This window comes from Scyliorhinus canicula, chromosome 9 (assembly GCF_902713615.1).
Source record: "Scyliorhinus canicula chromosome 9, sScyCan1.1, whole genome shotgun sequence".
NCBI lineage: Eukaryota > Metazoa > Chordata > Chondrichthyes > Carcharhiniformes > Scyliorhinidae > Scyliorhinus > Scyliorhinus canicula.
Window position 1 is genome coordinate 48183236 of NC_052154.1, and position 26931 is coordinate 48210166.

At 50.2% G+C, this 26931-nt stretch overlaps 1 protein-coding gene across 1 annotated transcript in view; it reads left to right on the forward strand.

The window, feature by feature from the left end:
- Nucleotides 1-26931, forward strand: part of LOC119971298 (lon protease homolog 2, peroxisomal-like) — a 166377-nt gene that overhangs the window by 65391 nt on the left and 74055 nt on the right. Inside the window, 3 exon segments of the mRNA XM_038806660.1 lie at nt 3103-3253; nt 5004-5096; nt 5099-5129. Of these exon segments, the coding sequence (XP_038662588.1) occupies nt 3103-3253; nt 5004-5096; nt 5099-5129 (275 nt within the window).

The following is a 26931-nucleotide window of genomic DNA, read 5'->3' on the forward strand; positions in this document are numbered from 1 at the left end:
ATCAGTAGCTAGTGGTGTCCCTCAGGGATCAATGTTGGGCCCACAATTGTTCACAATTTACATAGGTGATTTGGAGTTGGGGACCAAGAGCAATGTGTCCAAGTTTGCAGATGACACTAAGATGAGTATTAAAGCAAAAAGTGCAGAGGATACCGGAAGTCTGCAGAGGGATTTGGATAGGTTAAGTGAATAGGCTAGGGTCTGACAGATGGAATACAATGTTGACAAATGTGAGGTTATCCAGTTTGGTAGGAATAAAAGCAAAAGGGATTATTATTTAAAGGATAAAATATTAAAACATGCTGCTGTGCAGAGAGACCTGGGTGTGCTAGTGCATGAGTCGCACAAAGTTGGTTTACAGGTGCAACAGGTGATTAAGACGGCGAATGGAATTTTGTCCTTCATTGCTAGAGGGATGGAGTTTAAGACTAGGGAGGTTATGCTGCAATTGTATAAGGTGTTAGTGAGGCCACACCTGGAGTATTGTGTTCAGTTTTGGTCTCCTTACCTGAGAAAGGACAAACTGGAACTAAAGGGTGTGCAGAAGAGATTCACTAGGTTAATCCCATAGCTGACGGGGTTGGATTACGAGAAGAGGTTGAGTAGAGTGGGACTGTACTCACTGGAATTTAGATGGATGAGGGGGATCTTATAGAAACGTATAAAATTATGAAGGGAATAGATAGGATAGATGCGGGCAGCTGGTTTCCACTGGCGGGTGAAAGCAGAACTGGGGGGGCATAGCCTCAAAATAAGGGGAAGTAGAATTAGGACTGAGTTCAGGAGGAACTTCTTCACCCGAAGGGTTGTGAATCTATGGAATTCTTTGCCCAGTGAAGCAGTTGAAGAATAAATTATTTGAAGAATAAAGGCCTTAAGGGTTATGATGTTCGGGCCGGAAAGTGGAGCTGAGTCCACAAAAGATCTGCCATGATTTCATTGAATGACGGAGCAGGCTCGAGGGGCCAGACGGCCTACTCCTGCTCCTAGTTCTTATGGATGGGCGGGTCCATGGCTGCACGTGTGCACCGTGACGGCCTGCGGCGGCCGCGCCGTACAGCATGATGCTGGCCACGAGCGGAACCGGCCTGTCAAAACCGTCCCACCTGTAACCCCCCCAGACCACCTGTTCCTCCAGCGCCCGCTGAAGCCCCCCTGCCAGCGGAATGCCTCCCCAACTGTGATGGCGCTGGACACGGTCTGCAGCCGCCTGCGAGGTCCCTGAAAGTTGTACGGACACGTGTCCCACGCCTATGGGGACTCGGCTTATCGGGGGTGGGCCTCAGGTGAAGTCCTGAGGCCGTCCCAACGGCGTGTTTTTGAGGGGGCGGTGCATCAGAAAATTCCAGCGTAAAAGTGGATTGTCTGCGATTTTGGCGTTGGTGATATGAGAACCCAGCCCTAAGTGTTAATGCCAACGGATAATCCATGGACTTTCACGCCAGAAAAATCACGGCCACACCTGCACCGGCGCCATGTGGAACACAAACAATCCTGATGAAAAACCGTGCGGGATTCGCCGGGTCGGTGATTGACACTCAGGAGGCTGACAAGCCGCAGCCGTACATAAACGATTCTACTCCCACACACACCATCCCAGCCATCACGGACGCAGATCTGGAGACCCTACTGGATGCTGTGGAGGAGCGGGGGATGACCATGTACCCTGGCTCAGGAAGGTGGCTGCCAGGAGAGAGAGGGAGATGCAGGGAGGAGGAGGTGATGGGGCCCGTGGCAGTGACTCCCGCAGGGGAGATGCCAGAACACCGCAGCACCTCGGACTCTTTCCCCTCCCCCCTCCTGACCCAGGCGTATCAGATGGGCAGCAGGCAACAGGGCGGCCCTACATCACCTGCGTCACCCGAGCTGCGGTCCAGAAGACGTGCGCCCCTGGCCAGCCCTCTTCCAATTAGTCAGTGAACCTGGAGGCGATCAGAGCGTCACGTGTGCATTGGCCCTGGCATACATTGTGTGGCCTCACGTGCCTGCCTGGGCCCCATGTCCTGCCTATTCTCGCCCTCCTCCACATCCTCCTCGTCGCATAAGTCCTGCGAACGTGTCGGGGATCGTCGAGTGTGCCAGGATGAAGACATCGTGCACACTGCCCAGGTATCAGGCGCAGACATGTATGATGCAGCTGATGGTCAAAGACAAGCTGAATGTTCATTGAGTGGTACCCCTTTCGGTTTGTGTAGAGCGACCTGTTATCCGCAGGTGCTTGTAGTGCGACATGTATCCTGTCGATTGCCCGGCAATGGAGGTGAACCCCGCTGCCTGGGCACCCTGGTGGACTCGGTCTACATTGAAATGTGCCACTGTGCTGAACCAGGGCCCGAGGTGGGTGGTCAGTGGGTATGCAGCAAGATGACCGCTGAAATGGTGGTTGGTTCCTGGGCACCACACCGCCCCAGTCCCGTGGGAGGTGTCCTCCCGGCCGTTTGACCTGTTCTCCCACCCCCTGCCCGGCTCTGGTACCAGCCAGCACGGCCAGGGTCCGGGCCGGCAGCCCGCTGTTGCTCTTCTCCGTGTCCTACCTCTCGCTCTCTCAGCAGCCACCACGCCAGGTTCAAGATTTTTTAAAGCACAATTGTGCCGTCGGAACTCGGCCCATTGGAGGGCACAATTTCACCGCACCTTTGCGACCGATGTGGATCGGGGCAGCGGGTGAATAGCGGGAATAGCCAAAATCTAGATTTGTGCTTATTGCAAACCATTTTGTAGTTCACCCGGCCTGCTCCCGATAGTGAGTTCTGGAACTCACCCAAAGATGGCAAGAATATCATTAACCCTTATTTGTATGAATTAGTTTGAATGCAGCGGCCTTCCGAGAATTACCCGACTCTCCAGCAAGAAATCACATGGGTGTCGTATAGTACTTCTTTTGTGGGGATCTGTTGAACAATTTTTTCCTCCTCCTTGCTTGAGAATGAAGTCTGTCAGCAATGGTGAACATTTAGAAGTGGAACAAGTTGTGGAAGCTAACAATATGGTTAGGATTTTTTAAATGTGAAATGCTTGTTTTAAAGCAGTTGTCAACATTTTATTCTTCCAATGCCCTGTAAAGTGTTATATTTATTATTTATTTACCTTATTTATCATCAGGTCTTGGATCCTGAACAGAATCATAGTTTCACTGACCACTACCTAAATGTCTCCTTTGACCTGTCCCAAGTGCTTTTCATAGCCACAGCCAACACTACTGCTACCATTCCCCCAGCCTTGCTCGATAGAATGGAACTCATCCAGGTGGCAGGTAAACAATCCCTAACGTGTTCAAAGTTTTGAAGCATGAGTTAACAACTTTTTAAATGAATGATCACTTTCAGACACCACGGGCGGCATACTCCCAGCCCCGCGCCGGGCCGGAGAATCCCCGCGAACGGGCCATGCAGCCCCGACACCGGCACGCATTGGCGCGGCACCGGTCACGGGCCGCTCCACACGGCTGGCCCGCCGATTCTCCGGCCTGGAGAGAGGAAAGGAACCGAATCCCGCCGGCGCCGTTCTAACCTGCTCTGGGCCGGCGGGACCTCAGCGTGTAAGGGTCGGGTTGCGGCCTGTGGGGGGGAGGGGGGGTCCACCCTGGGGGGAGCCTCCGATGTGGCTTGGCCCGCGATCGGGACTCACCGATCGGCGGGCCGGCCTCTGTGGCTGGGAGCCTCTTTTCCTACGCGCCGGCCCCTGTAGTCCTGCGCCATGTTGCGTCGGGGCCGACCCGTTGGAAGGGGGCCACTGAGCATGCACGCGTTGGCGCCAGCGCTACTGCGCATGTCCTCATTGGCGCAACTGCGCATGCGGGATTCCGCGGCGCCCAGTTCGCGCCGGGATCTGCAGCTGGAGTGGCGCGAACCGCTCCAGCACCGTGCTGGCCCCCTGTAGGGGCCAGAATTAGACATTGGAGCGGCCTGTTCACACCGTCATAAAACGCGAAGCCCCGGGCACTCTGGGTACCTCTTGGCACTGCCCAGGCACTTCTGGGGCTGGGTTGCCCAGGTACCCAGGTAGTGCCATGGGGTGCCAGGGTACTACCTGAGTATGACCCTCTCCCCTGTGCACTGCATTCACCTGAGCACCCCCCCCCCCCCCCTCCCCCGCCTGGAGGTCTGCCCGCAAGGTATACATCTTTGGAGACCAGTTGGGCTTCATGCCATTGTGCTGTCGTGCCGCCATGGATTTTTTTTTGACGATATAATTTCAGTGTATAGGCCTGATGATTCATGTTAATATATTTAGATGAAATGCATCCCATCACTGACCGGGGAAGGGACAATCGCCTCATGCGGTTATGCCAAATTAAAACGTGAAACTTTAACAACGTAAAAGGAGCACTTCAACTCCTCTGTAATTTTCATGGAGATGGGCAAGATTAGGGAAAGAGCCTTGGTTCATGGCCCCTTAGAGGAGTGGTGAATCTTAGTCTACATGAGTGGACCTTCTTGAAAAGTAAATTCAAAAGTCTCCCTCATGTCCTGTATACCAGCTCTGGCACTTCTATCCCAATTGTCCCACTATACAGAATGAACCCTATAGTGTAATGTTGAATGTATTAAAAAAAAACCTGGGAAATGTTGTTCTTTGAGAGGTTTCTCTTATTGAAACAAAAGTCTGAAGTACAAGTAAATAAAAGTGTCAATCATCCAGGCTCTTTTAAAGTTTCAAAAACCACAAACCTTTGAAACTGCTTGACCTGTGTAAACAAACATTGTGAAATTAATCAGAGATCAGAGATCCTGAGCTATCTCATCAAACAATGTTTCCTTAGGGAACAGCTCTTCTCATATTTTAAAAACTGTCTAAACCATGTTAGGAGTATTATACTACAAAATTAGTACGGAATAACGTTTGCATTTCACAAAGGAGCAATGCAAACTGGAATTCTATGAAGTAAATAGGAGAAGCAATAAGAATTGAAGTTAATTTTTCTGTACAGATCTACGCTACATTTCATTCCTACCATCTGAGCCACTTGCACTATTTTAATTGGTTGATTCTTTAAATACTAGGTTATATTCAAGAGGAGAAGATTGAAATTGCTCACAGACACTTGATTCCTAAACAGTTAGAACTCCATGGGCTAACACCGCAGCAGATTCAAATTCCAAAGAGGCAACTGAAGGTATCATCAGCAGGTCAGTGATATTTGAAGTAAAACACTTCTTTCGGAAACAAAAGGCTTAAAAGCTTAGTTTATGACCAGACACCTCCATTTTCTGGACAAAATTAAGCAATAGAGAACTATTACTGGAGCAAGTGGGGAACTGGATATTACTTTCCTTCATCATTATAAATTTCTCTATCGAGCTAAATTAAAGAAGCTGAGAAAGTAGTTGGGAATGCTGCACAATACATTATTCTGCTGATTGATAAATATAATCCAAAATAGCCAAATGATGAATTAAACATTCTATGGTGCCCTAAAGTAAATCAGATGAATGAAATTGAGAAAAGTGCATAGAAAATGCTTGAGGGTGTTGTACAGAAACAGATTGTGATGTTAGTAGTTGAGGCATTTCAGTTTGCAGAAGGTTTTAGCTCACTTATGCAATTACAAAGGCAAGCGGCAAAGGAAATGTTTTTTAAAAAAATATGCCCAGCATTTCATATTGCCTGAAGATTTTTAAAAACAAATGCAATAATATGAATAGAATTAGCGCAGGAGACGTAGAAAACATTTTGCATCATGGAATCCTACAGCACTTGCTGTACTTGGCCCCCATGCAATCTATGTTGGTATTTCTCTGCATGTAAACCACTAGCCTGGTCCCACTTTCCTTACGCATCATATCCCTTATTATTTCACTCCAGGTGGCTAATGTATAAAATCAGATTTAACAATGGCTCATAAAAGAGAATTCTATATTCTAACCACCTCCAGTGTAAAGAGACATTTCCTTTCCCCTTTAATTACTTTGATTATCTTAAATTTGTATCTCGTGATAATTTCACTGTGTATCACTATTTTAATCCTTCACAACCTTGAAGATTTATCAGTTTATACTTTAAAACTTCTTTGCTCAGGTGAAAAATCGAAGTTCTCAAGCGTAACTTCATAATTGAAAAGCTTCATCCAGGAAGTGCAACTTTTTTATTTTTATAGGAAAGAGATTCGCAAAAATGGACTAAACAAATTGTACTAATTCAACAAAATTGCTGGTGTTAAAATAGAGAACCAAGAATTCTGTTTTCCTTCTCTACAGTTTTATATGCACTTGCACCTTTTAATGACCCGTGTATCAGCATATGAAGGTCCTGTGCTTCTGTATTGATAATTTTCAATGCTATGACTATTGTGCAGAAAAAAATGAAAAATGCATAAAATATTGGAATACATGATTAGGCTTGGGGACAAAAATGACAAAAACTATACTGATGCACTAGTAATACCACACATGCTGTGTACAATATTAACCAGCATGCTTCAAAATGGACATTACTCCTTAGAAACTAAAGTGTGCATAGTTCATGGATAATACCTTCCATTGTGGGATGAAAGCATAAATTGCTTAAAGCACAGCAGGTCAGGCATTATCTGCAGAGAGAAACAGGATTTTAAAAAATATATATTTTATTCAAGGGCATTTTCATATAAACCAAAAAAAGAAGTTAAATCAATCAAACTACTTTATAAATAACCAATAACCACTCCCCCCCCCCCCCCCCGCGCCGCTCCTCGAATACCATCCCCTTCTCACATCCTGCTTTCCCCATTTGTGCCCCTTTCCACATCCTGCTAACCCCTCAAACTAAAGAAATCAATAAATGGTTTTCACCTCCAGGTGAACTCCTCCACCTATCCCCTCAAGATAAACTTAACCTTTTCCAGCCTCTTGAATTCTGCCAGGTCGCTCGCCCACACCCCCGCTTTTGGCGGCTCCGAGTGCTGCCCACCAAGCAAAATCCATCTCCGTGCTATTAGAGAGGCAAAGGCCAAAACATTGGCATCTCTCAGCGCCTGAACTCTCGGGTCTTCTGACACCCTGAATATCACCACCTCTGGACTCGGGAGTACTTCCACACCCAGCACCTTGGACATCACGTCTGCGAATCCCTGATAGCCCACGTCTCGGCCTCCACCTCCCCTCTCAGCTCCTCCTCCCACTTGCGCTTTATGTCCCCCACCAGGGCTTCCTCCCAATCCATCAACTCCTAGACATCGGTCACCTTCCCCATCCCTATCGCGTCCCTCAACAGCATCTTGTCATGCAACCCGAGGGGTGGCAGCGCAGGAAAGGATGACACCTCTCCTTAAAAAGGCTCGGACCTGCAGGTATCTAAAGTCGTTCCCCTCATGCAACTTGCTCTTTACCTCCAGTTCCTCAATCTTTGTCCTCCATAAACAGATCACCAAATTGCTCAACCCCTGCCTGCCGAAACCTCGCATCCAGCTCCGCTAGCGCAAACCTATGGTTGTCACCTAGGGTTGTTGCAGATCACTGCCCACACCGAGGCACCCTCCAGTTGATGGAGGTGTCCAAAACACACTTTATTACTAAATATTCAGTTAAAAACATTAGCATAAGAACTGATCAGAACTTAGATCAAATAAAACATAAACTAGTCAGAACATAGCGAAAAGTATTAAACATAAAAGCAGAAAGTAGGAATTCGTAAACTCCTCAAAGTCTTACTTTTAAGAGAATCCATATCTGTGGTCTCACCCTTTATTTACTCTTATTGGTTCTAATTCTGAGCTGAGGCTTTCTGATTCATTCAAACAACTGTCTGTCACTGAGAACATGATTTGTGGACTTCCGGTTGCGGCTATGTGGAGCTAAGCCGCACGTTCGGCAGCTCTCGCTTTGAAAGGACTTGTGAGCTCTTTTAAGGGCCCCAAACGGCGCTGATTCGACGATTCCCGGTGGATAAAGGGGTCTGGAGCAAAACCCCCTGGGATTTATGGTTCGGACTTGAAGTGGGGCGAGGAGAAAAACGGCAGCAGCTCCCCTGGAAAAGCGGGGGATGGTGGACAAAATGGCGGCCGGTGGAGCCCCTGAGGAGTGGAGGCAGTGGGCTGAGGAGCAGCAGGCAGCCCTTCTGCGCTATTTCACGGAGCTGAAAGGGGAGTTGTTGGAATCCCTGAAGGTGACGACTAGTAAGCTGCTGGAGACCCAGACAACCCAGGGTGCAGCGATACTCGAGTTGCAGCAGCAGGCCTCTGAGCGCGAGGAGGCGGTTTTGGCCCTCGTGGGGAAGGTGGAGATACACGAGGCACTTCATAAAAAGTGGCAAGATCGGTTCGAGGAGATGGAGCTTCGGTCACGGAGGAAGAACCTGCGGATTCTGGGCCTCGAGGAGGGGCTGGAGGGGTCGGACTTGCCGGCCTATGTGGCCATGATGTTGAACTCGCTGGTGGGGGCAGAATCCTTCCATCTGCCCCTGGAGCTGGAGGGGGCCCATAGAGTGCTGGCCAGGCGGCCTAAGGCGAATGAACCCCCGCGGGCGGTGCTGGTGCGGTTCCATCGGTTCAGTGACCGGGAGTGTGTTCTCCGATGGGCCAAGAAGGTGAGGAGTAGTAAGTGGGAGAATTTGGTAGTGCGTATCTACCAGGACTGGAGTGCGGAGGTGACCAAGCGGAGAGCCGGGTTTAACCAGACGAAGGCGGTGCTACATGGAAAGCAGGTGAAGTTCGGCATGTTGCCTCCTGCGCGCCTGTGGGTCACCTACAAGGACCGGCATCACTACTTTGAGTCCCCGGAGGAAGCGTGGGCCTTTGTGCAGGCTGAAAAGCTGGACTCGAACTAGAGATTGGGGGCTGTGGGAGTTTTTCTATTCTATTCATGTATCATTGTTTATGCTGTAGAGGGTTATTCTGTTTGTTTTTTCTCTCGTTTTCGGACGATGTGGGTTATGGTTCTGTGTTCTAAGGGGGGTACTGGGGTTTGTGGTTGATCTGTGTCTTTGTTTGTACGGAGTTGGTGGTTGGGTTGGGACTGCGGTTTGGGAGCTGCATTGGTGGGGTGGGGCAGTGTGAAAGCGCGGGCTTTTGCCGAAGCGGTGATGGCGGGGCGAGCAGTCGATGGGTTATGGCTAGTCGAGGGGGGTGGGGTGCCCCCTGATCCGGCTGATTACGTGGAACGTGAGGAGGTGGACGTGGCCATGCTCCAGGAGACCCACCTGAAGGTGGCGGACCAGGTCCGTCTGAGGAAGGGGTGGGTGGGGCAGGTTTTCCACTCCGGGCTCGACTCGAAGAACCGGGGGGTGGCGATCCTGGTGGGGAAGAGGGTGGCGTTTGAGGCGTCTGAGGTTGTGGCTGATAGTGGCGGCAGATATGTGATGGTGAGCGGTAAGCTACAAGGGGAGAGGGTGGTGTTGGTTAATGTGTACGCCCCAAATTGGGATGATGCTGGTTTCGTGAGACGTATGTTGGGCAGTATTCCTGGCCTGGAGGTGGGGGGCTTGATCATGGGGGGGGACTTCAATGCGGTGCTGGATCCCCTACTGGATCGTTCTAGTTCAAGGACAGGCAGGAGGCCAGCGGCGGCCAAGGTATTGGGGTTTATGGACCAGATGGGAGGAGTGGACCCCTGGAGGTTTAGGAGACCGAGGGCTCAGGAGTACTCCTTTTTCTCCCATGTGCACAGGGTTTATTCCCGCATTGATTTCTTTGTTTTGAGCAGGGGACTGGTCCCGAGGGTGGAGGAGGCCGAATATTCGGCTATCCCGATTTCGGACCATGCTCCGCATCGGGTGGATCTGGAGATGGGGGAGGCGCGGGACCAGCGCCCGCTTTGGCGTCTGGACGTGGGGTTGTTGGCTGATGAGGAGGTGTGTAGGAGTGTTCGGGGATGTATTGTGAGGTACCTCGAGGTCAGTGATACTGGGGAGGTCCAGGTGGGGATGGTGTGGGAGGCTCTGAAGGCAGTGATTAGGGGGGAGCTGATCTCCATCCGAGCACATAGGGAGAGGGGGGAGAGGAGGGAGAGGGAGAGATTGGTGGGGGAGCTGTTGAGTGTGGATAGGAGGTACGCGGAGGCCCCGGAGGAGGGATTGCTGGAGGAACGGCGTAGCGTGCAGGCCAAGTTTGATTTATTGACCACACACAGGGAGGAAGGCGCAGGGAGCGGTCTATGAGTATGGAGAGAAGGCGAGCAGGATGCTGGCGCACCAGCTGCGTAAGTGGGACGCGGCTAGAGAGATTGGTGGAGTGAAGGATAGAGATGGGAATGTGGTGCGGCAGGGGGCAGAGGTCAATGAGGTCATTAGGGACTTCTATAGGGAACTGTACCGGTCGGAGCCGCCGGCGGTGGGAGGGGGAATGGAGAATTTTTTGGACAGGCTCCGATTTCCAAGGGTGCAGGAGGAGCAGGTGGAGGGACTGGGGGCGCCGATCGAGTTGGAGGAGCTGGTCAGTGGGATTGGCCACATGCAGTCGGGGAAGGCGCCGGGACCGGATGGGTTCCCAGTTGAATTTTATTTGAAATATGCGGACCTGCTGGGCCCCCTGTTGGTCAGGACCTTTAACGAGGCATGGGAGGGGGGGTGTTCTGCCCACGACGATGTCTCAGGCACTAATCTCCCTGATCCTGAAGCGTGATCCAGTGCGGTTCATACAGGCCGATTTCACTGCTGAATGTAGACGCCAATTGCTGGCGAAGATCTTGGTCACTAGAATAGAGGACTGTGTGCCGAGGGTGATACATGAAGATCAGACGGGTTTTGTGAAGGGGAGGCAGCTGAACACTAACGTGCGATGGCTGCTAAATGTGATAATGATGCCGGCAGCAGAAGGAGAGGCGGAGATTGTGGTGGCACTGGATGCGGAGAAGGCCTTTGACAGGGTTGAGTGGGGGTACTTGTGGGAGGTGTTGGAGAGGTTCGGGTTTGGGGTGGGGTTTATTAAATGGGTGAGGTTGCTGTACGAGGCCCCGATGGCGAGTGTAGCGACAAATGGGAGGAGGTCCGAGTACTTCAGGCTCCACCGTGGGACGAGGCAGGGGTGCCCCCTTTCCCCCTTGCTTTTTGCGCTGGCAATAGAGCCTCTTGCCATGGCTCTCAGGGAGTCGAGGGGGTGGAGGGGTTTGGTGCGAGGTGGGGAGGAGCACCGAGTGTCGCTGTATGCGGACGACTTGCTGTTGTATGTAGCAGACCCGGTGGGGGGAATGCCGCAGGTGATGGAGATTCTTGCTGAGTTCGGGAGTTTCTTGGGATATAAATTGAACCTGGGCAAGAGTGAGCTGGTGGTCGTACACCCGGGAGATCAGGAGGAGGGGATTGGTAGGCTCCCGCTAAAGAGGGCAGTGAGGAGTTTTAGGTACCTGGGGGTTCAGGTGGCTAGGAGCTGGGGGACTCTGCACAAGCTCAATTTTACTAGGTTGGTGGAGCAGATGGAGGAGGAATTTAAAAGGTGGGACATGTCGTTGGCGGGTAGAGTACAGTCCGTTAAAATGACGGTGCTCCCGAGGTTTTTGTTTTTGTTTCAGTGCTTCCCCATTTTCGTTCCAAGGGCCTTTTTTAGGAGGGTGAACAGAGCATTCTGGGATTTGTTTGGGCGCATGGGACTCCGAGGGTAAGGAGGGTCTTTTTGGAGCGGGGCAGGGATAGAGGGGGGCTGGCGCTGCCCAAACTCTCTGGGTACTATTGGGTGGCTAGTGTCTCGATGGTACGTAAGTGGGTAATGGAGGGGGAGGGGGCAGCATGGAAAAGGATGGAGATGGCGTCCTGTGGAGGCACGAGCCTGAAGGCACTGGTAACGGCTCCGTTGCCGCTCCCTCCAACGAGGTACACCACGAGTCCGGTGGTGGCGGCCACCCTCAAGATTTGGGGGCAGTGGAGGCGACACGGGGGGAAGTGGGGGGTCGGTGGAGGCCCCGCTGCAGGGGAACTACCGGTTTGTCCCAGGGAACATGGATGGCGGGTTCCTGGGGTGGCACAGGGCGGGCATCAGGAAGTTGGGAGACCTGTTTATTGACTGGAGGTTCGCGAGCCTTGGTGAACTGGAGGAGAAGCTTGAGCTCCCCCCGGGGAATATGTTCAGGTACCTTCAGGTCAAGGCGTTTGCTAGGCGACAGGTGGAGGGGTTCCCTTTGCTGCCCCCGCGGGGGGTAAGGGATAGGGTGCTTTCGGGGGTGTGGGTCGGGGATGGGAATGTGTCTGACATCTACCAGGTAATGCAGGAGTTGGGGGAGGCGTCAGTAGAGGAGCTGAAGGCTAAGTGGGAGGTGGAGCTGGGGGAGCAGATTGAGGAGGGGACATGGGCGGACGCCCTGGAGAGGGTGAACTCCTCCTCTTCATGTGCAAGGCTTAGTCTCATCCAGTTCAAGGTGCTGCACCGGGCCCACATGTCCGGATCTAGGATGAGTAGGTTCTTTGGGGGCGAAGACAGGTGCGTCGGGTGTTCGGGGAGTCCAGCGAACCATGCCCATATGTTCTGGGCATGCCCGGCACTGGAGGAGTTCTGGAAGGGGGTGGCGGGGACGGTGTCGAGGGTGGTGGGATCCAGGGTCAAGCCAGGCTGGGGACTCGCGATATTTGGGGTTGGGGTGGAGCCGGGAGTGCAGGAGGCGAAAGAGGCCGATGTCTTGGCCTTTGCGTCCCTAGTAGCCCGGCGGAGGATCTTGCTGCAGTGGAAAGATGCGAGACCTCCGAGTGTGGAGACCTGGATTAATGACATGGCGGGATTCATTAAGTTGGAGAGGGTTAAGTTCGCCCTGAGGGGGTCGGTACAAGGGTTCTTTAGGAGGTGGCAGCCTTTCCTCGACTTTCTGGCTCAACGATAAGGTACTAGGTCAGCAGCAGCAGCATCCCGGGGGGAGGGGCGGAAAGGGGGGTGGGTGTTTAAGTTAATTTGCTTATTGTTAATTTATTCTGTTGTTTATTGGGGTTGGGGGGGGGGGGTGGGGGGGGGGGTTTGTTATATGCGTTGTTACGGGTGCCGGGGGGTGTTTATTATTATTACTGTTATTGTTATTATTGTTTTGTTGATATATATTTCTCAAAAAAAACAGTAAAAATTATTTTTTTTAAAAAGAACATAATTTGTATCCAAGCATTGGTCATTACTTAAAATTTACTAATGTCCATCAAATTAATTAAATGTCTATGTACATCCGCCACGTATGTCATTCCTACAAAGATAAGGGACGGGATGATCTGTTTCTGTGTTGACGCCAACGCAGAACCCGTGGACTTCTATGACAGATAAACCGGCGCTGCACCTGGACTGATTCCGCTACTATTGAGGGGCTAGTACTGGTGCCGGGGTGGGGCCAAGTCACTCTCATGCCTGCGTGGGGGCTGGGAGGAGTGGCGTGAACATTTACTGATTGGGGGTGGGGGGTGTTCCAGGGAAAATCGAAACACGATTTGGGTGGAGAATAGGTTCCGACGCTAAAACTGCGTTGGGTGCCAATTTGATGCCAAATCGCAGTTCTCCGTCGCCTTGACAGCAGTGTCAATGCGGTCTGGAATGAACATACAGGAAACAGCATTTGCATGTCATTAGTGGGCCCGACCCAGTATCTCCGGGGCCTCTGCGATGCTCCACCTCTGATGGGCCGAGTTTCCTTGTGATTTTAAAAGTCGTGAAACGGGCATCATGGCTGCTGAGGGAGATAGAGAGAATACGGTTAGTGTCCAACATTGCCATAGTTTACTGACTTTACTGAAGGGCTTCTGCCAGGGCCGGGGGGAGTAGCAGAGGAGGTGGGCTGTGGGGTCGGGGTGGACGAGTACGGAACACCATTGCTGCAGCTGGCAAGGGAGCCATGCTTGCACATGCTGCTAATAGCCCACTTTGAACTTAGGGCCACCGGTCGTATAGGTGTCCCCCCAGGCCACCACCTAGGTGCCCTCTGGCCCCAGCCAACCCATCAGCTGAATGGACAGACTCCATTTTGTTGGCTGGGATGAGTGTGTGAGGGGATTGTAATGTGTATATGCGGCTGCAGCCTGTCAGCCTCCCAAATGTCAAACACGGACCCAGCGATTCCTGCACCATTTTTATTGCAGTCGATTGTGTTCCATGTGGTGTTGGTGCTAGCCCCTCCACAGTTGCTGATTCAATTCCGGTTCAGCGCCAGTTTTGCTGTCGTGAAAGTTCACAGGTTCTGTCAGCACCCTCTGTTCATTGAGCTCGGAGTTCCACATGCTTTTCATTTGACTCTTAGGGATAATTATGGAGTGTTAAACCTGCACAGCTGAGAAAAGGCCCTTGACACATAAATTACTCATTGAAATGGTGGATATGGGGTGGATATGGATATTAGGTGGATTGACGATGTTAAATTGCCCTTAGTGTCCAAAAAACGGGTAGATGGGTTTTCAGGGATGGGGTGGTCTGGGCGTTGGTAGGGTGCTCTTTCCAAGGGCCGGTACAGATTAGATGGGCCGAATGGCCTCCTGCACTCTAAATTCTTTGATTCAATGATTAGAAATAGGGCCATAATTTAACGGAGATGTTTCTTCAGTGTGGTAGTGTAGCCACCTGGGGTGGACACGTCCCGATTCCAAAATGGACACTCGCAAAGAGTGCAGGGAAAAATGGACAGCACTAGAGAAAACAAACAGGTGCAAGGTTTCCTGTGTATTAAGACTTGCAAAACCCAGACAGAACTGAAACCAATAGCTATTAGCATAGTAATGAGCTATCTCCGGGGACAAAAAGAAACATTGAAACAATCGAGACCAGGACAGACTCCCCGGTGCCAGTGGGAGCTAAAACAAAGGCAGGCCAACGGTTGCATAGGGCCCGCTCAATGATCAGGGAACAACCCCGGTATTGGAGAAAATCAACACGAACGATTGGGACATGGTCCAATTAATTGGGACGAAGTCCGGGGTCTGCCCAGAAGGGCGCGAAACCCCTTGGGGTATAAAACAGAGTCCCCAAGGTCAGTTCGCTCTCTTGGTAGCTCTTGGAAGCCCTTGGAAGATCTCTTCACCTTCACCTTGGCTTTTGGCTCTCAGCGACGAGAGGCCGCCAAGCACCAACCAAGTAAGTCTAAGGTCAACGCACGCTACGAGATAGGCGCTCCTAGCTACTATCCTATCCCAGTTCGAAGCCAGCAGTATCAGAACCGGACAACGGCCATTGTTCCTCTGACTGAGTGGGCCACTCGAAGCTAAGTATAGGCTTTTAGTAGTAGTTGTAGTTTAGCGAGTAGAGTTTATACATGAGTAATAATTGACTGTGTGTGTAAATAAATGTGTATTGATTTCAAACTTACTAACTGGTGTATCGAGTTATTGATCAGTATTCGGCTTTAAACCCTGTGGTGGTATCAGAAAGATACTTGGCGACTCTTGAGCAAAGGTAATTAAAACAGAGCAAATTAAGGGAAAGCATAACGAGCAGCAGTAGCGAACAGGAACTGCCGTGAGCTTCGCGACGATTGAACCAGCGAGGCCGCCACTGGTATCAAATGTTAATTACTCCATTTAATGAGGTCCCACGGGCTTCAAGCTGTAATTGACTACCCTGCCGGTTGATTAGCTGGGACCGCACTAGCCAGCCCCCCAGGTAACAAAGGGGAGCAATGCTTAAACCGATCAAACAGAGGTAACCCCACATAGCATGCAGTCATGCCACCAAGGAGACCGGCTCCAAGATTTGGGGATGTCAACCTGGCCTGCTTGCTGGACGCTGTGGTGTTGCAACAGGATACCCTGCCCCACGAGGGGCTCGGCGGGTCAGCAATAGGGCAGCCAGTGCCGCCTGGGTGGGAAACGTGACCCAGAGAATCGTCACAAAGTGTTGCAAAAAACTAAATTACCTCCACCGGGCTGCAGGGGTGAGTTGGCATCAACCCCTGGCACCAGTCCCGCCTGTTACTAATGCAGATTGGCTTGCACCACAGAGGTGGTAACCACCAGCCCCCAACTAGAGGACAGTTCAGATGTGAGTTGTACATAACAGCATGTTGATCCTGGATCCATGGGCGACATGGTGGGACAATGGTTGACACTGCTGCCTCACAGTTCCGGAGACAGGTTCAATTCTGGCCTTGGGTGACTGTGTGGCGTTTGCACTTTCTCCCCATGTCTTTGTGTGTTTCCTTCGGGTGCTCTGATTTCCTCCCGCAGTCCAAAGATGTGCAGGTTAGGTGAATTCCCATGCTAAAACGGTTCCTTCGTGTCCAAAAGGTTAGGAGATAAGTATGTTCTTTCTAAGGCCGGTGCAGACTCAATGGGCTGAATGGCCTTCATCTTCACTGTAGGCATTCTATGATTCCTGCCCCGCACTGACCACATGTCCATTTTCCCACAGAATCTCCATCCAATGGGCTGGCCCATCCAGACTGGTGCCCCAACCCCCCCCCCCCCACCTCCCAAGAGAACACCACGGAAGATAGCTCCGTGGAGGCCAACACAATAGTCACAGCATCCTCACACTCCACCAGCGCAGACACATACCTCGGTGGGCGAAAGTAGTGGACAGGCTTCTGGGGCACATTCTGGTGAGCACCACACAGTTGCTGATGCACATCAGCTGGAAGCAGGAATATTCAATCGAGACAGCAGCCGGAGGTCTGCTGGATCCCAGGACACAGCTGGGTCCCAGTGAGATGTTGAGCCTCTGGACCAGGTTTACCCATAGCCGAGGCAGTCAATAGGGTGTGGCCGAGAGATTCAGAAGGAGATATCAGTGACACTTCAGCAGGCCCACAGCCGATTGGAAGAGCCACAAAGGCTGAGGGCGCAGGAGGTAGTGCCGGCAATGCATGGCACCAAGGATAACACTGCAAGGGTGGTGAACAGAGTAGAGAGCCTGGAGCACGATGTCAGCACCATGAGTGGTGGTGTCCAAGGCGTTGCCCAGTCGGATGGTCATGGCTAAGTGTCTCGGCAGCATGTCCCAGTCACTGAGGGACGTGTCCCAGTCATAGTTGGACTTGGCCGGAGGGTAGCGGAGTATGTCCCAGTCTCGGGTGGGCATCGCTGAGGTGCACCGAAGCATTTCCAGGTCGCTGAGGACCATTGGCGAGGCACTGCAGAGTGTGGCCCAGTCACAAGGGGCATCACTGAATGCATAGACATTATGGTGCAGACATTGGAGAGCCACCTGGGCTGCCAGAGCCAGATGGCACAGGAGCATCCGGAGATCAGTCCAGCTGCCCCTCCATCCCGAGGTGATCACCAGGGCTCTTAAGGGCACTGACTGCGAAGTGGGGGCTGACCAGAGTGTCCTTACGGTGGCCACAAGCATTCCCAAGGCTCCCACTCCCGACAACCATGCATCTCATAGTCAGCATCCGAAACAAGGTTGCATCGTAGTGCATGTTCCGCCGACGAGTGGATTAGGACCCTCCTGTCCCAGGGCACCCAGAAGACATCTGCCAGGGCAATCAAAAGCCACGGGACGTGGTAAGGATCACTGTGAGGGCGCTGGGGTGAGGTTGGGGGGGGGGGGGGGGGGGGAGAGCAGGGAAGGGGTGGGAGGGCTGGAAGGGTGGGCTGCACCATCGGGGCTGGGGTCAGTTGGGGTCACTATTGTACAACAATAAAACAAGTTGCACCCATATCATGTGAAGCCTTGAATATGTTATTCTCCAATGTGGGCCAGTCTCCAACCCCCTGCATGAGTCCTCCAGGCACCTGGTCCTGGATCTGACCCCCATCCCCACCTAGCCAAGGCATACCACTTGCAGGTGATGGTGCGAGCGACACTTGGCAGATAGACAGGAGTTAGACTATGGCATACTGAGTAACAACAGTCCTCCGCTCACAGCAGGTAATCATCACCCTCCTGCCCTCGACATGGACCCATTGACAATGCCGGCACAGGCCCTGGGCAATTGATGGGGGTGCGTTAGCCACATCCTATGTGAGGCGGACGAGGATGAGGGCCTCTGGGCATGCCGGAACTTCGCCGCTGCCTCCTGTCCTCTATCCTCCGGCTCGTCCTGTGGGTCCTCCATGGGCTCATGGTCAAGCCCCTCCTTATCTGCCTCATCCTCCTCATTGCGGTCCTCCTCAGTGGCCGCATGTTCCTCCTCCAACACCTCCAGAACATCGCCCCACTGCTGTGCCAGGTTGTGGAGGGCACAATAGACCAGTGTTTTTCAAACTTTTATCCCTGGGACCCATTTTTTGCCAACCGGCCGACCTTCGGGACCCATGCAGGCTGACCTCTTCACGACCCATGTCGACGGACCTTCGTGATACACGCCACATTTGCTTGCCTTTAATGCGAAAGTGGAGCCCGGTTGGTTCTCATGATCTCACTTGAATCAGGTTCAAAGGAGGATAGGGCAATGGGCATATCAGGTGCAGACTTCAGCCAGTTCCTTTGTGCCGTCTTCATCTTTATGAAAACAGAAAATCCAACCTCGCTCGTGTAGTTCCTCATGAAAGACAATAGCAACAAAATGCTTGTTTTGCTCAGCACAGGATACACCTGGGAGATGCTACACCAGAATGCTGAAAGCCTCATGGGCTTCAGACGTGTTTTTAATGTGGTATCACAGATCAGCTACAGCAGCATAATCTTTTAGTTGGAGTCAGCTGCAAGTTAATAACTGACACTGGAGCCTCAACCTCAAAGGAATTTTTCACCCACCATTTCTGTTTCAAAATCTGAAAATTCCCTTCTCATTTGCCAGTACGTACCTGGATCTAATACACATGGAATTTTCATCCTTATTTGCATTGGCACAATTGACAAAACCACACTGCAAGAAATCATCTTTACACTACTTTGCTCCCAGGTTCAGTTTCTTCTTTGCATGATTTAAACCTGAGGCGCTGGAGCTCTGTACAGAGCTAACACTCGCATTTTTCTGTCCTGCCCTGGACTCTCCTGAGCCACTCTCCAGCAGATTCTGTTGCGAGATTTTGTCCAATGGGTAAACTGCCTGTTTGAATCTCTGGCCATCTCTTACTTTTAAGAAAACCATTCATCTTCACAGTTCACTTCTCTTGCTTGCCTGCAGCTGGAAAATGGAAGCAACACTGCTCTGTAATTTGGCGCCAAAAGCACTTATCTGGAGAGTGTTTTACATCAAGTGTATGTGCAGGGCACGTGAATTGCTCTCCGTTGCCGCATCTGACTGGAAGATTCCAACCAGCCTCATTTATTTCCACTTTAAATGGCAGTAGCTGCCATTCTCGATGTAAAAGCATGTAGTGGCTATATATTGAGTCATAGAATCCCTACAGTGCAGAACTTTGAAAAAGGGCATTGTAATTAAATATTTACCTCGCAAACCATGAATGAATGCTGTGCATTTAATGTTCCCCAGGATAAATCTGATTGCCTCTCTGGTAAGAAAAGATATACGTCATCTTATTTTCATATTGATCATGACAATATGACTTGCCAGAATCAAAAGATGCCAGTAAGGTTTTTTTCATTTGGTTTTAAGTTTATGCCTTCCATATCTTTAAATAACTTCCAAGCAGTTTGTACTTCTTTATGCCTCACGGTAGCATGGTGGTTAGCATCAATGCTTCACAGCTCCAGGGTCCCAGGTTCGATTCCCGGCTGGGTCACTGTCTGTGTGGAGTCTGCACGTCCTCCCCGTGTGCGCTTGGGTTTCCTCCGGGTGCTCCGGTGTCCTCCCACAGTCCAAAGATGTGCGGGTTAGGTGGATTGGCCATGCTAGATTGCCCGTAGTGTAAGGTTAATGGGGGGATTGTTGGGTTACGGGTATACGGATTACGTGGGTTTAAGTGGGGTGATCATTGTTCGGCACAACATCGAGGGCCGAAGGGCCTGTTCTGTGCTGTACTGTTCTATGTTCTATGTTCTATGCGAGAGTGCAGGAATAATGATATCTTCGGAATTCCGTGGTGATGGGTTAATCATTTTTTTTGATTGAATCTAAAAGCATCACAGCCTCTCTCCAATAATCTGTCATACTAAAACCTCTGGTGAAAAGGCGGGAAACTCCAACGTCCAATACTTTGAATCTAGTTTGCATAATGACATATAAATCAAGCATCTCGCTCAGACGTTGCTTTTGGACACACAATGCCAAGTACTTCAGAAGGAGTTCATAATCAACAGTACCAGTTTCCATTGTCACAAAAACTAAAAGTGATTTAGCCACATCACGAGTAGACAGTCGTTTTCCCATCATGTTCAAAACAAGTTGTATTGTATCATTCTACTTTCAATTTCTTCCACTCGTCTATCCTTAAAGGCTTTATAGGAACTGATGTTGTAACTTTAGCTACTGTTGAAGCATCGGCCAATGTGTCGCCCGTTTGACTTTTCGCGAACTCTGCACTTGTTCTGGCTGCCCCAGCTGTGAATAAAGAAAGCAAAAGGCCGGTGTCGACCCTGTGAGCAGTCAATTCTTGTTTACTGTTTGCTTCTTTCCACTTGCTTCCATCATTCTGTTGGTGCTCAGTTGACATTTAAACTTTTGATGAGTGGACAGCTATGGGGCAACGTAACAGGGTAAAAGCCTCGCTGCACCTTGGCACAGTGCAAGCAGAGGCCCAATGACATGATGGAAATGGGGGATAACGCCACGGAGGATCTGAGCTGACATGATGAGCAGTGATGGACGGGGCTGCCCTCTTTAACCTCAGCATCGAGAGTGAAAGGGTGCTATTTGACAATAACATTCTCCCAGTTATTAGCCCTTTGGGACTTTACCGCAGTTCACATTTAGCGCACTGACTGAAGCCTTGGAAGTGGCGCCAGGTTGGTTGGTTCCCCCGAGATCAGGACCACCACGGGAACGGAGTGACTGATCGCTCAGCGACCCCCCCAATACCCACCAGTGGGTCGCGACCCGCACTTTGAAAAACCTTGCAATAGACCACCTTAAAGCAGCGACTGTGTTTGTGTGTGTGTGTGTTTAAGTGTGTAGGTGTGTGTGTACAAGGTATGAGCCGAATGGGATCCAAAGACATTTGGCAACTTGGATCCAGTATTGGCTGAGTGGCAGGAAACAGATGGTGATGGTCGAGGGTTGTTTGTCTGACTGGAAGCTTGTGTCCAGCCAAGTCGCTGGATACAATGGTGAGCAGGGAGATTATACTGGAACTGTATAAAACATTGGTGGGCATCACGGTGACGCAGTGGCTTAGCCCTGTAGCTTCACGGCGCCAAGGTCCCAGGTTCGATTCCGATTCTGGGTCACTGTCCGTGTGGAGTTTGCACATTCTCCCCGTGTTTGCGTGGGTTTCGCCCCCCACAACCCAAAGATGTGCAGGCTAGGTAGATTGGCGGTGCTAAATTGCCCCTTAATTGGAAAAAATTAATTGGGTACACTAAATTTATGAAACAAAATAAAACGTTGGTTAGGATACAGCTAGAGTATTGTGTGCAGTTCAAGAATCCACATTATAGAGGGATGGGAAAGCACTGGAAAGGGTGCAGAGGAAATTTATAAGAACGTTGCCTGGGCTGGAGAGTTTTAGTTATGAAGAGATTGGAAAGACTTGGATTGTTTTCCTTGGAGTGGAAGAGACTGAGGGGGAATATGATTGAGGTGTATAAAATTATGAGAGGAGTAGATAGAAACGTTTCCACTTAGTGGAGGGATCAATGACCAGGGCGCATAGATTTAAGGTAAGCGGCAGGAGATTTAGAGTGGATGTGAGAGAAACCATTTTCACCCAAAGGGTGGTAGGAGTCTGGAATTCACTGCCTGAAAAGGTGGTGGAGTCGGAGACATTTAAGAAATATTTAAATGTACACTTGTGATGCCAAGGCATACAAGGCTATGGAAGTGCTGGAAAATGTGATTAGAATACTTTGGTGGTGGTTTTATGATCAGCGCAGACATGATGGGCTGAAGGGCCTTTTCTCTGCTGTGAACCTCTGTGACTCTAACTTGCTATGCAAAAGGAAAATTGCTTAAGCATAAATAATTTCTCAAAGGTGATCACGCTTCAAAGCCTGCTCAGCGGAGCATGGGAGGGTTCAGGATGAAAAGGGGCAGATTCAACTTTGATAATGGTGAATCTACTTAGAAGCACAGGAATGAAACAAAGCAAAAATGTGTATTTTAAAATGTTACCAAATAAATTGTGCCAGTGCAACTATGGTATTATACTTAATGGTGTGGGATAGGATATGGACAGTGACATTTTTGATGAACGAGACATGACAACCCAAGACTTAAGAGGTAGATGTGCCATTTTTATGACTTGTTTTTTTTTTACCTGTGTTTCCGGTGTAAAATCAAGAGGAAAATATAGGTCCCTGCACAAACTGTTGACTTATTGTGTGAAAGGTACATGTGTAATGGTACCAGCTTCTATGATAATTCTGCTACTTGGTTCCTGCTTTCTTAGGGAACAATGCAATAATTGAATTGTGTTCTTGAAATAGGATTTCTCTTTGCTGCTTGCTGCTGCCTTACTGGCTTTTTGGTGTTCCACTGTGAAAGACCTGTCTCCTTGGCCAATGGAGATTAAGGACTCACTGCTCAGTGTCTTCATGAATAAATAGAGACATTTGGCATTTATAGTGCCTAATTTGCTGAAAGCAGCTGCTCATCCCACAATTCAAATGTGTATTATCCATCTCTGCCAGTACAGCCTGGCAAGGGAATGTCCAATTGAGCTGCTGCTGAGAAACCATTTTAAAATTAGTTATAAACATTTCTGTTCTTTTGAAGATCATGCTGAATTTGTTACGTTGTCTATCCTGGTCATGTCATTGGTAGCTCTCCTTGGACTTCGATTCTGACTGTGCTCAGGTCCCTGCTATGCCGTTGAGTTGTACAACATATACAGCATGTGTTGTACCTACATGTGTTGTGTCTGCATGATGTGGGAGCTGATGGATCCCACTGTGGTTCCTAGTGAGCAGATCTGTGGCAAGTATTGGCTGCTTGAGGAACTTTGGCTCAGAGTTGATGAGCTGGAATCTGAGCTCAGACGCTGCAAGACATCACGGAGGGGGAAAGTTCCCTGGAGTCTGTGTTTCAGGAAGCAGTCACACCCTTTAGATTAAGTACCTTAAATTCGGCCAGTGTTCAGGGGCCGGAGGGTATGACTGAATGAAGCAGGTAGAAGGAGCCACAGCCCTTGTCGTCCAACAAGTTCAAGATTCTTGCTCCCTATGTGGATGAGAGCGGGGACTGCGGGAAGAATGAGCAAACTGACCACAGTGCTGTGGTTATAGGGGGCCATTCAAGTTGGGGGAGAGAAAAGAAATGTAGTTGTAATTGGAGATAGTACAGTGAGGGGTATAGACACTGTTCTTTTTGACCAGGATCGAGAGTCCTGAAGGTTGTGTTGCCTACCTTGTGCTCAGGTGCAGGATATTTCATCTGTGCTGCAGAGGAACTTAATATTAATAATCTTTATTAGTGTGACAAGTAGGCTTACATTAACACTGCAATGAAGTTACTGTGAAACTCCCCTACTTACCACACTCCGGCGCCTGTTCGGATACACTGGGGGAGAATTCAGAATGTTTAATTCACCTAACAAGCATGTCGTTTGGGATTTGTGGGAGGAAACTGGAACACTTGGAGGAAACCCACGCAGTCACGTGAACCCATGCGGGAATTGAACCTGGGACCCTGTGATGCAACAGTGTTAACCACTGTGCGACCGTGCCACCCATCTTGGACTGGGAGGGTAAAGATCCAGTTGGTTGGTCCACGTCGATACCAAAGGCGGGTAAAACAAAGATACAGGTTCTGCTGAAGGAATATGAGCAGCTAGGAGCTAAATTAAAAAGCAGAACTAAAAAGGTAATAATCTCCAGATTACTACCTGAGCCACGAGCTAATTGGCACAGGGTCAATAAGATTAAAGAGGCAAATGTGTGGCTCAAAGATTGGTGTGGGAGAAATGGGTTTGAATTCATAGGACATTGACACCAGCACTGGTGAAGGAAGGAGCTGTTCCGATGGGATGGTCTTCATCTGAAACATGCTGGAACCAGAGTCCAGGTGAATTGCATAACTAGGGTTGTAGACAGGGCTTTAAAATAAATTGTGGGAGGAAGGTTTAGTTGCATGGAAATTTAGAAAATCAAAGTTAAAGGAGAAGGCGGGTATGCAGATTAATGATGAGGACTTTACTAGTTAAAGGGGCTGAAGGCTCAGGGAGGCTTAGTAAAGTTTCCAGAACATGTAATATAACAGAGAATATAGAAAGTGGCAGGAACCTAACTTAAGGCACAGCAAAACTATGAGAAGTGGGGCGGTCAACACAGGACTGAGAGTGTTGTACCTAAATGCGCGCAATATACGAAACAAGGTAAACTGCTTGCGCACATTGAAATTGGCAGGTACGATGCTATGGTCATCACAGAGGCGTGGCTGCAAGGCGATCAGGGCTAGGATCTAAATATCCAAGGATAGGTGTTCTATCGAAAGGACAGAAAGAATGGCTGAGAGGGCGGAGTTGCTTGTTATTAAGGAATGAAATTAAATTGATAGAAAGAAATGAAAGAGGATCAAAAGGCATAGAATCTGTGGGTAGAATTGAGGAATTGCAAAAGAAAAAGGACCCTGACAGGAGTTGTGTACAGGTCCTCCAGCAGCAGTCAGGATGTGGGGCAGAAAATATACCAGGAGGTAGAAAAGACATATAAAAAAGGCAAGATTACAGTAATCATGGGGACCTCAATATGCAGTTGAACTGGCAAATCAGGTTTGTAGAAGATCCCAAGAAAAGGTATTTGTGGGCACCTTGTGGTGGAGCCCACTAGGGAACAGGCAACTCTGGATTTGGTGATGTGTAATGAGGCAGACTTGATTAGGGAACTTAAGGTGAAGGAGCCCTTAGGGGGCAGTGACCACAATATGATACAATTTACCCTGACGTTTGAGAGGGAATTAGATGCAACAGTTTTACAATTGAGTAAAGGTAACTACAAAGACATGAGGGAGGAGCTCGCCAGGGTGATTGGAAGGGGAGCTTATCAAGGAAGACCGTGAAACAGCAATGGCAGGGATTTTTAGGGGCTACAACAGAAATTCATCCCATGGAGGAGGAACTGCTGAGGGGAGGACAAGGCAACTTTGGCTGACAAGGGAAATCAAGGACAGCATAAACGTAAAGGATTGAGGATCCCAGAGGACTGGAAAATGGCTAATGTAACACCCCTGTTGAAGAAGAGAGGGAGGCAGAAGATGGGAAATCAGAGGAAGAACGACAGGCCTCCTCTGATGAGGAGGGCGTCCAGGACGATTGGGCATAGAATGTGGGCTGTCATGGCAGGCCACCCAGCATGTGCTCCAAGACCGCTACACGTGAAAAAAACCTAATCACCACCCGATTTTCAAACTAAGTGGCCTGGCCATCGGAAGCTCCGCTACCCAGTCCCACCCCTCTATACTCTCCCAACCCCCCTACCCCCTTTCATACTCTCCCAACCCCTCTACCCCCTTTCAAGTTGTGCCCCATTCCCCACGGCCACCAACATCCACCACGTCCCTCCTCCCTTCACTCCATCTCAACACCCCAGCTCCCTCTCCCCACTCCGAGGGTGCCACCAACATCATAACAGGGTGTTGGCCCTTGGCTGGCAGTATCAGCGGGTCTTGTCCACTGGACAGAAGATGATGATGACTCGCTGTGAGATGAGCTCTGGTGCTTCTCATTGTTACTCCTGCCTTCAAAATTCTCTGTCTGCCCGGTTGATCCCTGCATTTGTGCTGGCCATTCCATCTCGCTAGCCCACATTATTTGTGGGGGTGGAGGTGTTATGAAGATGGTGAGTGGTGATGGGTCGCTCACAGGGTAAGCTATCCTACAAGGCGGCCTTTCATGTCTGGCCCTGTTTCTTGCTGCCTCTGAGGGTGACCACAGGTGGAACATCCAATTTTCCTGGGGGCCCTACCCAATGCAATGTTCCAGCATCCACACCTCACACCACCGACCCCCTCACACCCTTCAGACAGAGGATTGAGGCAGGTTGCAGTTTTGGTGCAACGGTGCTTAATCATGACTATTTATAGTATGGTGCCCTAATCCCGACCATTAACCTATGTGCTGCACCCGTGCCAACTTAACTGGTGTCTAACTTTACATAGAGAACATAGAACATACAGGAGGCCGTTTGGCCCATCGAGTCTGCACCGACCCACTTAAGGCCTCACTTCCACCCTATCCCCGTAACCCAATAACTCCTAACCTTTTTGGACACCAAGGGCAATTTAGCATGGCCAACCCACCTAACCTGCACGTCTTTGGACTGTGGGAGGAAACCGGAGAACCCGGAGGAAACCCACGCAGACACGGGGAGAACGTGCAAACTCCACACAGACAGTGACCCAGCGGGGAATCAAACCTGGACCCTGGCGCTGTGAAGCCACAGTGCTATCCACTGTGCTTCCGTGCTGCCCAATTATCTTACATTCCTCTAGGTGTGACCCTAGGTGTGACCCAGGACAGCACATCAGATGTGGAGGAGGCCTGCTGCGTACCTCGCCCTCTGACCTGAGATACCTTTGGTGGTTGTCCTCTGAAGGGCCTGAACCTGTTGACGCGACCGACTTTCAGATGTCAACGGTGACGAGACACAGTTCTGCTGCTGTCCATCAGATGTGCCAATGTCGGGTGGGGGAGAATTCCGAAGCAATGAGGTGTTCCAGCAAATCCCCTGCAGGAGTCACCGGCATGGGCCTTATCACTTTCTCCTCTCTCGGGACGGTCCCCAGGTTTCTCTTTGGCATGGAGGTGAGGCAGGACTGAACTCTGGAGGCTCCACTGCCACCTGGCACTGCCAGTCCTGGATGCCTGCTCTTGTCTCAACCAGGATCTTGATGCCCTCTGTACAGAACAGTAAGAAGTCTTACAACACCAGGTTAAAATCCAACAGGTTTGTTTCAAACACGAGCTTTCGGAGCACGGCTCCTTCTTCAGGTGAAATGAAGTGATGCACCTGTCTGGACTACGGCTGTTTCCTGGTGTCAGGTAACCCCCAGACTGCCCACTCCCTCGGGAGTCGCTCCCTCCACCTGATATGCTGCAGCATGTATGACGTGCGCACTGGATGGTGACCCAGGAGCCTCTTCACTAAAATGACCCACTGAGATGATAGTGTTTGGGTTAGTGGTGAATGCAATG